General features: G+C 43.8%; 1 protein-coding gene across 2 annotated transcripts in view; it reads left to right on the top strand.

Moving 5' to 3' along the window:
• Window positions 1–2,827: 2,827 nt before the first annotated feature.
• The window catches only part of mn1a (MN1 proto-oncogene, transcriptional regulator a), a 36,843-nt gene continuing 26,166 nt past the window's right edge, over window positions 2,828–13,504 (top strand). For both annotated transcript variants that reach the window (XR_016094362.1, XM_088936165.1), the window contains exon 1: window positions 2,828–7,536. Coding sequence is in view for 1 of the 2 variants with exons in the window: in XM_088936165.1 (XP_088792291.1) it covers window positions 4,035–7,536 (3,502 nt within the window). In the remaining variant the exon portion in view is untranslated. The remainder of the gene's footprint in view (window positions 7,537–13,504) is intronic.

Here is a 13,504-nt window from a genome sequence, read left to right on the forward strand (position 1 = left end):
ATCAGAAGGGTGTTCTGTAACCTGAGGGACTGCTAATGGCTTTTTCAGTGTTCGTCACTAGGTGGCACTGTGTCCGTTTCAGAAAAATAAAAATCCTCCTTATGCGCAGGGGGGAGACGCACTCCAGACAAATTGGACTGTTTTCAATTGACTTTTAACCAAAAAGTAAGGGAAAAAAAACAATGCATTACTGACACACTAATTAATTTGAAAACTCAGAAATACATTTATAATTTATACTCGCGTTTAAATATATTAAAATTAGTGCATTTTGATTTTTTTCCACAAATTGGTTACAATTTAGTAACGTTTATTTTTTTTAATAGATTATCGTCACACTATAGAACCGTTTTTGAACTGTATAAAAACAGCTTTTTTTATTCTCATTATCAAATGTATTATGAAGTGATATTTATGCTCATCCATTATATATATTTAATGTTTGCACATGTTGCTCAGAATGAGGCAGTGTTTTCGTCGTCTACACAGATTCGTCTCTCTGTCCGCCGGGGAAGGAGGAAAGGCAGCACAGCCCTGTCACTTTCCTCAGTAATAATTTCCACGTCCAATTCCATTTCTTTTCTAGTTCTGAAATCTCCCCGCCATCAGCGAAGAGGATAGTTCACTTGAAAACTAATTACACAAAATCAATATTTAATCACAGACCAGCATCCTGATCTTGCAGGAAAGAAAAAAAAACCTTTAAAAATCCACCGCAATATACAAATAACCCCTTTCACCCACTGTGATGTACTCATGTATTTTATTCAGCCCATTTTATCTTTTTTTTTCAGGGCACCGCGGTCATATTTCCAAATATTTCATCTCTGTTTCAAAGTGCTGGGTCCGTGGTTTTCTGTATTTTCTTGTAGTATGCAGTCAAGAACACGTTTTAGTCATTCTATTCTTGAACAGAGAAAGACGCAGCTATTTGGTGAGCTTCGATATTTCATTCTTTCGAAAAATCCCAATTGCTTCTTTAATTCTGCAAGAGCCAGTGAGAGAGCAAGTATTTGATGGATAATGTATTTATATATTATTTAAAAATGGATTTTGATTTTATTTCGTGAGTTGCGCCTTTGTTTAAAACAACATTTTAAAATGTTACGAAGATAAACATGAACAAACTAATAAATTGCCGCATCTGTGATCTGAGTCTTTTAATAATGAGTTCGACCCAACAAAAAACAATGTGAATGTAAAACAAGGGGGGAAACAACCATTTTAATAATTATAACAATCACGAACATGTCATCGGGATCAAAATGTAAGACAAAATCGATATTTATTATTTTTAAAGCTAAGTGTAATCTTTAATTATTTTTTCTTCTGATCACACTAGAGCCCTTTGGATTCTGCTTCCAAAGCTTTTCTGTTTTACCCCTAATTGCAGGATAGATTTCAACCCCAGCAGAGATCAGAAAGGTCTAAACATTTTAAGTAAGATTATTGGGATAAATATTTCATAAAGAGGAGAGCGAGTATTAAATAACATGTATTGATTTTAGTATCACAACACAATTCTACTCCTTAGCCCCTCTAGTCTAATTGATCTTTTAAGGAGGTTTGTGGTAGGAGCAAATGGCAAAGCGTGCCTTCATCTGAAGCTCCTTCTTATGATATGTAGACACCTACGATCTACAAGGTTGCGAAGTCTCTCTTCACTTATTTCCGACTCAAAGGAGAGAGACTAAGCGTGTGGTTATAAATGAACAAATTACAGCCCCCGCGGTGCGATTTTAAAAGCTCGTGCATGGTGTTAAACTAAGTTCGATTCTGTGCAACACATGCACTTGTACTTCACTGAGTTCTTGTCAGTTTTTACACCTGGTAGGGACCAAAGTTTAGTCTTGAAGTGTCCGTTCATGGGTTTCTGATCTCTCTCTGAAGACATTCTAAAGCGCAATGGACTGTTGTCCCCGCAATATGTTCTGATGCGGAGCGGCGCTATCACGGCTGATATCAGACAGAGAGCATTTGAGATCCTAAGATCGTGCCTCTCCAAATTTTTTTTAAAAAATGTATCCCATCTAATCACACAGTCTGATGTGGGTGGAACAAATCTGAAATGCACGTTTAATATTTTAATCACACACGAAGACACGCGTTACATGATGCCCTTGTACTATATATATAAACTGAAAAACTTTTACGTCCTCAATCGATTGTTACTTCGGAGCTCAATACGGTACAAAATGCGCGGCGCTCCGAATAATTTAAAAGGCAAACAGAATTATGCAAATTACGTAATTAATCTATAAAGAAAATGGTAATCTATTGTTTAAATTACATTAGCAAAACAAAGGGCACGACGGTCATTATACTCCATATGTGTGAAAGCCACCACTCTGCGCGTTGCGTTTCTGCTCCCTGGTACACTGGAGACATCAAAAAAGAAGAAATATTCTTGATCATGAGGAGTAAGGTCTCCTAACGGTGTTTCCTTAGTCGGGGTTTATGCTGAAAACAAGAACTATGTGGAAATATAGTTTATACTAGAATTTATTTCCCAATAAAAGGACGGGCTATACAAATGAAACGAATCATGTAGATAAACATGCCATGTATGATTAAAACTTCATGCACAAGGCTCCGATTTAAAAAAAACACTGAAAAAACAAAATCCAACATCTGATTTGCCCTCAAAACAGGAAAGATGGCAAAGTTTCTTTAAAGACACAACGTGAAAAGACTGAAGTTGTCGGAGGATTGCTTGAGCGACTTTAGACCACCTTAAGAGCTAGTCCCTCCCTCGCTGGCTGTGCATAGCAGGCTGCGATTGGCGAGAAGCTAATGGCTGAAATTGACTGCCGAAATGCAAAACTTGTTGCTGCTTCTGTAACACGGTGATCTCACAGTGCTAGCGAGAGAGAGTCTGATCTCACACCGAATTCCTCCTCCTGGAGGGGATACATCAGAGTCCAGAGAAAAGAAAAAAAGAGAGGGACTTCACACTACAGCTCCGCTAATGACAAGGAGCAGATGACCGGCGTAACAGAGCCCCGATAATGTGATCTGCGCTCTGGGGGTGAAGGGAAGATCCGTGCGTTTTGGTTTTCTTGGTGACAGCGGATTTCTAGCTCTTCTTCTGGATGGTTGCTCATCGACGGAAAAAAAGACTGACAATATCATAAGTCGCTAAATGCTAAGAAGCAGTTGAATCACATTGGTAAAGGAAAAAAATATAATACAGACGTTTTTTTTTATTGCACCACTTTTCAGTGCTCGTGAATTGTGGAGAAATGAGAAAGGGATGGGACAAAGTATCGAGGAACCTTTGACTCAGACCCGAGATACAGACAGCTAGGACACTGACATCACCTGGAGTAAGACTTTTTTTAAAAAAGGGGGACATTAATAGTAGGTGTTTCTTCTTGTTCGTCTGCCAGTTTTGCTACCTGTCACTTTAGCTTCATAAGGCTGAAAAGAAGGATTTCTTTGTTTTCTAACTTTTGTGGAGAACGGGGGATGTGCATAATATATTGGGAATACGAAATCGCAGAAGACTCCTTTTTAATCCATTGTGATAATTAAAAAATACTTTATTTTTTTATTTTCCTGGCCATGCAAAGTTTGCGTAATGCACAGTAAAACGTAGGGATCAGGAATCGTACAGCTTATGAACTTCAAGTTACGGGGAAAGACCGTGGATATTTGTGATTGTTTTTAAGAGCGCTGCACGGACGCTCGCTGGACTCTTTTCCCCCCTTTTAAAACAATATCGGGGGACAAGAGTTTACGTCCACTTGAGCAATACTAAGGTCACCACGCCGCAAAATGTGAACTTCGGGGGTGAGTTTTATATTAAGCTTTTCAATTAGGATTGTGTATTTTATATACAAGGACATTTGATATTTGGATTATTTGAATTCCATCTTTTTTTGCCTTTTGTTTTATTATTTTTTAATCTCGTTTGTCCCCTCTTTTACTCGTAATTCGAAAAATCGAGAGAGAAAGAGAGAGAGCGGGAGACTGTGCTAGACCAGCCGTAGCGGGGAGAGCTGGCTGTCATGAGGGATTGATCGCGGAGAAGTATGTTTGTGCTGGAGCAGTTTGAGCCTCAGATTAACAGTAGAAACGCTGGCCAAGGAGAGAGAAACTTAAACCAGCCTCGACTGAACATGAGCTCCCACTACAAAAGTCCGGCTTTCCATGCCGCGGGGCCGCCTGGAGCTGTGGAACATGCCATGGGGGCTTTAAATGAGCCTCCGATTCTGGGACTAAACATGAATCTCAACGGGGAGCAATACAGCTTCCACCCGAGGGGCCACTCTGAAATGCACGCAGGAGGGCTGCAGCAGCCGCCGCCGATGCACGGCTTCTTCAATAACCAGCAACCTCACCACGGCCACCCTCACGGCCACCACCCTCACGCTCACCAGCACCATCCTCATTTCGGGGGCAACTTCAGCAGCCCGGACCCTACTGGGTCTTGTCTACACGGGGGTCGCCTCATGGGCTATAACGGCAGCGCGATCGGGCCCCAGCAGAACTTTGCAGAAGGCTTTGAGCCCATCGCTGAAAACCAGACGGGGGAGGGCTTTGGGCAGCAGCAGCAGCAGCAGCAGCAGCAGCGTTCGAGCAACATGCCAGAGTTCCAGCACCACAGCGCCCAGAACAGCAGCCACGCGGTCCCAGCCCCCTGCCTCCCCCTGGATCAGTCTCCGAACCGGGCTGCCTCCTTCCATGGGCTTCCGTCCTCCAGCTCCTCCGATGCCCACAGCCTGGAGCAAAGGAGAATGCCTCCCCAGGGGGGTGGAGAAAATTTGGAATACAGTTACCCCAGCGAGACCCCTTCAGGACACTTTGATGTGCCAGGGTTTTCTCCATCTGAATCAGAATCCCAGCACCCCCACTATGGGCCCGGCAGGCAAGTGGCTGGTAGCAGCTTCCCTGGCAACCCTGCAATGCCAAGAGCACCAGGCATGCCAGGGATTGCCAAAGTCCACCACCAGCAGCAGCATGGTGTGTTCTTTGAAAGATTTGGAAATGGACGGAAGATGTCTGTGGGCATGGAGCCCGGTGTCAACGCCAGGCACCCTTTGATGCAGCAGCAGCAGGCTGGCTTGCTTGCCAGACAGAACTCTTGTCCTCCAGCTCTTCCTAGGCCACCTCAATCCGAGTCGAGCACAGCCAACCCTAGCATGCAGGAAAACGGAGTGATGATGCCCGGCCAGCACAACCAGTTTGAATACCCCATTCATAGACTGGAGAACAGAAATATGCATCCTTATGGGGACCCTATGTTTAATATGCAGCAACAGCCCCCTCAGCAGCCCCCAAATCAAAGACTGCAACACTTTGACTCCCCCTATCTGAATGTGGCAAAAAGGCCCAGGTTTGATTTTCCAAATAATCATAATGCTGAGAACTGTGGTACCTGGAACAGCAACTTGCACAACCCTCCAGGCATGGAGAATCACCTGTCTCCATCTGCCTACCCTGGTCTTCCTGGGGAGTTCACTCCTCCTGTTCCAGAAGGGTTCCCACCAGGCCCCCCTCTCCAACACGCAGGCCCGGATCAGCAGTCCATGCAGCAGCGCCAAAATGCAGCTATGATGATTAAACAAATGGCCTCCAGAAACCAACAGCAAAGAATGAGACAGCCTAATCTCCAGCAGTTGGGTCACCATGGGGATGTCAGTCAAAGCAGCATGGTGCATGGGGGCCAAGTGGGAAATATGCCTCAGCCAAATTTTGAAAGGGAGGGTGGAAGGATGGCCAGCTTTGATTCCCAGAACCCCCACATGCCTCAGGAGAATACCTGGTTTCCAGGGCCCCATCAGCCAGGAGAAATGCTGCCGCGGAGGATGGGCGGCTCCAGCGTCCCGGGGGAGGCCAGCCCTCACGAGATGGGGCTGCAGCAGAATGGCTCGAACATGCTGTTCCGGCCTGGGGTGAATGGAATGGGCATGCAGGAGCCGATGAGGATGCCAGGAGACGGACACGTACAGGCCCTGCATTCTCCGAGCATGCACTCACAGTTTGGAAACAACATGGGCGGCCTTTCGCAGATGCAGTCTCCCGGTGCAGGAGTAGGGCTTCCAAACGCACCCTCTGACCGGAGAGCCCCTGATTTCCCCGCACCCCCTATGGGGGCGCAGCCTAGTTTTCCTTTTGGAGGGTCAAACCGACAAGGACCACCCCACAGCAGCACCCCAGGGGTGAGTGCTTCCCCAGGAAATTACCCTCCCCAGCCCGAATTCCCTCCGGGTCAGCGCTCCTCAGTCAGCAAACTGGGGGCCCTCTCTCTTGGTTCCTTTAGTAAAAGCAGCTCGAAAGACAACATGTTTGGTCAGAGTTGCCTGGCAGCTCTTTCCACTGCGTGCCAGAATATGATTGCCAGTCTGGGGGCCCCAAACCTCAATGTAACATTTAACAAGAAGAGCCAGAATGAGGGCAAGAGAAAACTGAGTCAAACAGAGCAGGACATAAATAGCGGCAGCACAAGTGGAAATGGCAGCAGTGAGTATTTTCAGAGCAATGCTGCTCAGAGCGGCCAGATGCCTGGCACTGGGAATAGTAACAGTAAGCCTACAGGTCAAAGTGGCACGAGCCAGCCGGTTCAGGGGGACACCACCACCACCCTCTCCCCAAACTACAGCATGGACGCTACCCCGGGGAGCGAGGGGAAACCGACGACAGGGAGTGGGAGAGGGCGGGGGAGGAGAAAAAGGGACAGTGGGCATGTGAGCCCGGGAATTTTTTTTTCCTCTGACAGTGGCAATCCGGTAGTAAGTCCGGGTCAGCAGGGCCCACCTGCCAGCGCTGGCGAACGGGGTGGTGGGACGCCTCACGAAAAACCCCTCACGTCCCCTTCCTGGGGGAAGGGGGGTGACCTGCTGCTCAGCGACCAGCCGGATCTCATGTCCTCCTTGGACAGTGGGATTCAGAGCGTCACCAAGTCCGACGGAAGCTCCCCGCACGTGGACTTTCCCGACGACGTCAGCACCAGCTACGGCGCTAATGAAGACGAGGTGTCCTCCAGCTCGGACAACAATGTCTCAAAACCTAACCGGAGCCCCCTGGTCACAAGCTCCCCCAAAATCCAGCGAGGTGACCACGGGCTGATGAACGGACAGAAGCAAATGGGTCTAAGTATTCTAAATAACACTACCTCTACCCCAGACAGCTATGGGCTCAGCAGCAGTGGGGGTGGCCATCCTAGTACACCTGGCATGGAGCAGGTCCGCACGCCATCCAGCACCTCCACGCAGGATGAGATTCACCCTTTAGAGATCCTCCAGGCACAGATTCAGCTGCAGAGGCAACAGTTCAGCATATCAGAAGATCAGCCTCTGGCCATGAAAAACAAGAAGGCTGACTGCAGCAGTCAGAATGGAGACAATGAGCTGGCCAACTGTGGCACGGACAGTAACAAAAATACCATGAGCACTATTGACCTTGACTCTCTCATGGCGGAGCAGCATGCCACCTGGTATATTCCCAACGATAAGTCCTTGATTGAGGGACAGGAGGACGACAAGCCCATGGCACCCTGGGAAAAGACAAAGCCCCAGAATAACAACAAAGAAGGTAACCTCATTTGCAATCTTAATGAAAGAATGATGAATTGGTTGCATGCCTGCTGTGTTTCCCTTAATAGTTAAGTGTTTTTACCAGGAACGGTGACAGTGATGTCACATCTCACCCTACAGGGCTGTGGAAAAGCACACACACTCACACAGGACGGTTTTTCATATGTGGTCAAATTACACACGAATGCGCGTTAACAGTCGGTGTGAAAATGCAACAAATATTCACGACTTACATGCAACAAACCGTCTAGAAGCCTGTATTTTACGATAAAGGTGAAAAGGAAATGAAATACAACTATTATGCGCATTATCCCAGCTGCAGCAACCCAAAACTCTAATCAGTATTGCCTTACATGTTGTTTTAAAAATTTAATTAATTACTTTTTTTTATACGAGCAATTCAGGTTAGCGTTCCAGATGATTCCAGGGAGTATAAAAAAGGGCTTCATGTGAGGTTGTAAGATTTATGATCCTGGCACAATTCCGGAACACAATGTTAGGCTTGTTTCGTCGTTGTTTCGAGACCTTGCTTAACAATCCGCGATGAAGCGGCATTTTGCTCGAGCGGAGACGCTCTAAGATCTGTGCAGGTTTACTTTCGCAAGTCGAAGTTCGTGGGGCCCCAACTGGAGGAATTTAATGCAGCGACCTCGGCAAACACGAGGCAGCCAGACAGGCGAAAGAAATATTTTGCATCCAAATTCAAAAGTATTTGCTGCAGGTAAAAATTGGAAAGAACTGTTGAAAGAATGTGGTGTGAAAAATAACGACTGGGGTTCAGAGGAGGTAAGCAGACCCCTTTTCTGAGGAAGACAGATGGTGGATTTTGAGAAAAAAAATAAAGTGGGAATCGAAAAAGTAAAATTCAACCCCCCCGCGCTTCTGTGACTTTTACATAGTCTCTCTTGCGTTGCTCCCGGTTTGTACAAGGGGAACCGATATAAAGTTACAGTGAAAACAACTGTTTAACTGCAAACTGTAAACTGAAGGGAAATAAAGTAAATATTTTCCCCTGTTCGTTATCTCGGCTTTCAAGTCGATCAACACGGACACATTTCTGTCTATTGGAAGCTCAGTTTCTCTGTGGGGTCCCACCGGTTTGCCCTCAGGGTTTCTTTCCTGCCCCGGTATCTCGGTTTGCTTTTGTTATTACTCGGACTAATCTGATTGGATCAAGTGGATTGTTTTTCCTCCCTTTTTTTGGGGGGGTGGGGTAACATGAAAGGGGATTATCTCACGTTTTAATGACCAAATTGTTGCGATTAGGGGAATTTCTTAAAATCGGCGCAGTTGGGGTTCCACAGTCTAATCTTATCAACAGTCAATATCCCACGTACGCGCTCGTGCCGGTACTAATGGGATTTATTCGTCGGACTGCAGCGTCTCCTGCGTCTAGAGAAGCACCTCGGTTGGTCTCTGACTGCTACCGGTTATCCTCTTTTTATTACCGAAAAAAAAATGCGATTCTTACGTGTGCGTCGGAGAGAAAAGTTTGAAACAAAACGGGCGAAGTATTTTATTCTCAACGTGTGTTCTCGCCACACGACCTCCCACCGATTAATCAAAATCCTAGAGGAATTTAATTGGCGGGTGTATAATTTTATATCTTATCTGATGTTTTAAGACCTTACGTCCGACCTGATTTATTAGGTTTTTTTTTCGTTATAAAAATGTAATCGCATATGTTACAACAGACTGGATGATGATGATAACGCTCGTGTCATAAAGTTCTTTCATGACGTTGATACCTCCACGATTTCTCGAAGCGCCCAAGAATGGACCCAGAATGTTCATGAGTGAATTTATCAACCAATTGAAACTTAAGAGGCAAATTAAGTTAAGCAGCATCAAATGAATAGGGAACTACTAGCTTTAATGCGGCGGCCTAATTCATTTAACAGCCCGCTTATAATGATATAGTTAATAGCTGTGCAGTTTGTAGAAATGTTTTGTGATTGCACGTAAATTCAATTGATATACAGTAAACACCCGAGTGATCCTAACTCATTTTTCACAGGGGCTGGGACATCGCCCTTTTCATTCCTGTGTGTTGGTGGGCTGTACGCGGGGAAGGTCGCTTCCACCAAATAAAGAGAACAAATTTAAACATAACTAGTAAAAGACATGTTTACACCATCAACAGCGACGAATAGGCCTTCTTCCTCTGCAAATGACTTGACCCTAATGGGATTTATTAGGAAACTGGGCGAGGGCACTGTGAAAAGGGGTTGTACACGCCTGAAACAAAACGAGATAACTTTTTTTTTCATTCAACCAAGCAAATGGGGATTTTGAGGTTTCCGGGATTTTCTGTACCATTTTCATTGAGAGTAAACGATTAAAACAATTATACAGTTATTTCAGTACAAAACAACGTCGTCTAAGATTTAATTACATTTACACGAAAAATCAGTTTGACCTAATTTGGAGGCTACGTGGATGCACCATGCTCATTAAAAATTGAAACGCCCCAAAATAAGTTTGAAATTGTGCAACCTGAATTTCGAAACGCCATACGGTGTTATAATTCAAAATGTACTCGTTCATACATGTGTATATAAACATACATAAACGCACAAATGTATACGCCCATTAATTATAAGTGTTTTTTTTTATTAAAACAATTTGAATTCTCGCAGTATGAGGAGACTTGGGACTGTTTTGCCGTCGTGCAATTCACATTTGATTTGGGTGGGTTGACGTATTCAGTGAAATTAATCGGTTCATTTCGAGCGTCTTGACTTTTTTTTTTCCTTTTCATGGAAAACGGTGTTGCCAAATGCATCATCATAAGCCTTTGTCACTGTGAGCTTCAGCGGGACAGCATTAGATGCGGTAGACGTGGTTCGGCTGGCTTCCTCCGGGTCAGAGCGGAGCCTCAGCCCCTACCGCCGCCTCTTTGTTCCGATCGGCGCCCGGAATTCGGGCTGCGGTGTTTAACATGCAGAGCCGGCTGCAGGCGGCGCATCAGCATGCCCGGCGCTGCGCTCCGATTCAAGGACATAAATTGGCTTGTTCGCAGCCCTTTTTATTTTTAAATGGGAATCGCAGAACAACACGCTTCCTTCATTGCACCCCTTACCCTCTTTCTCGGGTCTCCCCCCTTTTATTCTTGCGCACAGCGTCTCGTTTCGCTGCGATCGATAGCTGGTTAGCACAGATCTCAGCCTCTGTCACAGTCGCCTCTTAGGCGCTACAGACAACAAAGAATTAGAGAAAAAGGGAAGGGCTTTAAATATTTTAATATGCGTGCTAATATGTGGCCTCTCATTTGTCAAAAATGGAGTTACTGATAATTTCATATAGTCCAGTGTATAAACTTTCCAATGTATTGTGCTTTACACAATAACACGCTAAATAATGATATAATCGATGCTATCACGGGGTTTCTGTGATATCTAGTTTCTTTTGCCCGATGTCCTGCTACCTTATTGACAGGGCCTCCCGGTAGACGACCGATCACCGAGATTATAGGGAGGATAACCATTTCCACCGAATAAAGACGCAAATTACACTGTCTCAGATCACGCTCCGTTTTCTTAGGGGCCTGAGGACCAGGTGCGGTAATTGCTGAAGAATTATATGATAAGGGTCCATTGATATTTCAGTTATTTGATACAGTTGCAACAACATCACCTTTAGTGCTATATAGGTGTATCAGGTCACTTGACCAACTTGGTCTGAACATGCGGCTCAGGGATGCGGGAGAGGATCACCACTGTGTCAAATGTAGAAGCGGTTTAACGCTCGATTTCTATTGCTGTTTCGTTAGCCACACGAGCACGTCATCATCTGACATAGTAAATCCGGTAGTTTAAGATTATGTGATACAATTTTGTTTTGTCGTTGTTCCCTGAGTGCAGTTTCTTTGTTGAGGTAGTCCTCAACAGGCCTGCTTGAAGAAACGTGCGAGTCGATTACATTCAACTTCAGGATAAACGTTTTAATTTTACTGATGCACGTTACAGGAAAAAAAAAACCCAACAAAACTCGTGGTTTCTTTGACTAGTTTTCTTTACACTGAGCTGTTTTAGAAACTTTAGTATTAAATGGATTAAATCACGTTTATTTGATGATTTCTGTAGGTCTGAAAACACCGTAATAAAACGAAAAGCACAGGAAAAACGACTACGTTAAAGCTAATAGTAATACAAGTGTGGCAGTAATTTGGAGATCTATTTAAATGTTGTCTAGTCGGAAAATACAAGCCGGAACTAGTCTGACAAGTATAGAAATTCCTGCCATTTTCAAGTCAAAAAGGGTCTCTGAAGAATGTAAATACCTGCATAGTTTCACTGATCCGTCTGAGAGGGAATTAGTATAAGGTTTTGGCGCAGAGCTGCATATATATATATTTAAATCAATGGCCCGAGTAATGAGGGTAACAGTGGGCAAGCTTGTATGAACAGTTGTCCGAGTACACAATAATTAAGGAACACTAAATAATTTATTTGAATTGCATTTACAATAAAGATCATGTATAACATGTATAAAATGAATAATGTACAACATTTTAAAGTAATAAGAGACGTCATGATGGCATCTTCACAAATGTGTCTATTTTTAGAGTCTTGCGTGGAAATAGGCTCTCCCAGTCGCATACAATCCACAGGTATTATGAGAGGGTGTTTTGTTGTGTGAGGAAAGGGTTAATGGTTCAGTAACTCAACACCTCCCAGGTGTGAGTGGGTATTTTTTCTAATGTGCAACGATTATTTAGGATTTAAAAAGGCAATATTCGTCTTCTAAGAATGTGGGTGATTGCCAACTCTACTTGCAAAGACTAGTGTTTTATTTAGTTGTTTTCAGAAGTAGAAATAGACAACCTTTTTCACTCGAGTCCGTATGCACCCATTAATATATGCTTGAGTGCAAAATATACAAAATTACGTACTTTGATATTGCTAATACTTTATAATTATTTTCTTTGCCGTTTCACGTACGTGCAGAAACCTGTACCGATTTCAGTGGACCAAACATTAACCGTGGAGCTACACTTAAAATGAGAAAACCCGAGTTTATAGACCTACATATACCTTTAGTTTATTATTTGTATCTGTATAAAACAATTATCTGAAATCTCCAAAGATAATGCATTTTAGAAATTGTATACAATTCTTATGGAAAAAAGTGATTGTATTTTTAAAATTGCTTTTTTTTCTGACGTGTATAAATTCTTTTCGGATAAATGAAACAACACACCTGATTGTGTTGTGCGCGTTATTTATTTTATAAAAAGAACCGAAAAAAGAGGTAATTTGCTTATTTTCAGTTTTGATTTTTGTTGCGTAAATTATTTGGTTAATAACTGGCAGTTGGTTAATTCAGGCGTAATCAACGCGTCCAGTCTCAATAACTCCAGCTTTTAGTAGTGGTTTTGAAAGTTGCGTTCTGGTGTGCAGTACAGTGACCATACAGGAAGTGAAGTCGACTGAAGAAAGAGTCAGCGATTGAAAGGCGATTTGACGTCGTATTGTGTCAACCAAAACTGTCCGTGTCAAAAAACACAGGAAGGTGTGGTGCTTGAAAAACAGCCCACAAGCCCGTGCACGTCTGATACACTATTGTCACGCAATGACCTAGGCTAGGCGAAGCGCTGTCCTACAGCAGTGCATCACGTCTATACGTTGGCCTCTGTAGCCTCTCGCTGGATGAACATTTGTACTCGGAATCATTTTTTGCAGCACTATAACGTGTCGATAAAGTGACTGTTAAAAGCATGAAACCCGACGTCAAAGTAGGATGAAAACACGTTTTACGCGTAGGATTTATTTACTGTGCTGCATGCACACACCTTATTCATAAAATAAACAAGTGAATAAATCCTTTGTAATTCAGATTTACACACCCTGGAGAGTTTTTAAAACAGATGTGCCAGTGTATTTTATTTTATGATTTAGCACATTGGTGAAATACTTGTTAGGTAATGGAACACAAATGCAGCCACTAAAATGTCACAGGGGAAT

This window comes from Atractosteus spatula, chromosome 17 (genome assembly GCF_055471065.1).
Source record: "Atractosteus spatula isolate fAtrSpa1 chromosome 17, fAtrSpa1.hap1, whole genome shotgun sequence".
Classification (NCBI taxonomy): Eukaryota; Metazoa; Chordata; class Actinopteri; order Semionotiformes; family Lepisosteidae; genus Atractosteus; species Atractosteus spatula.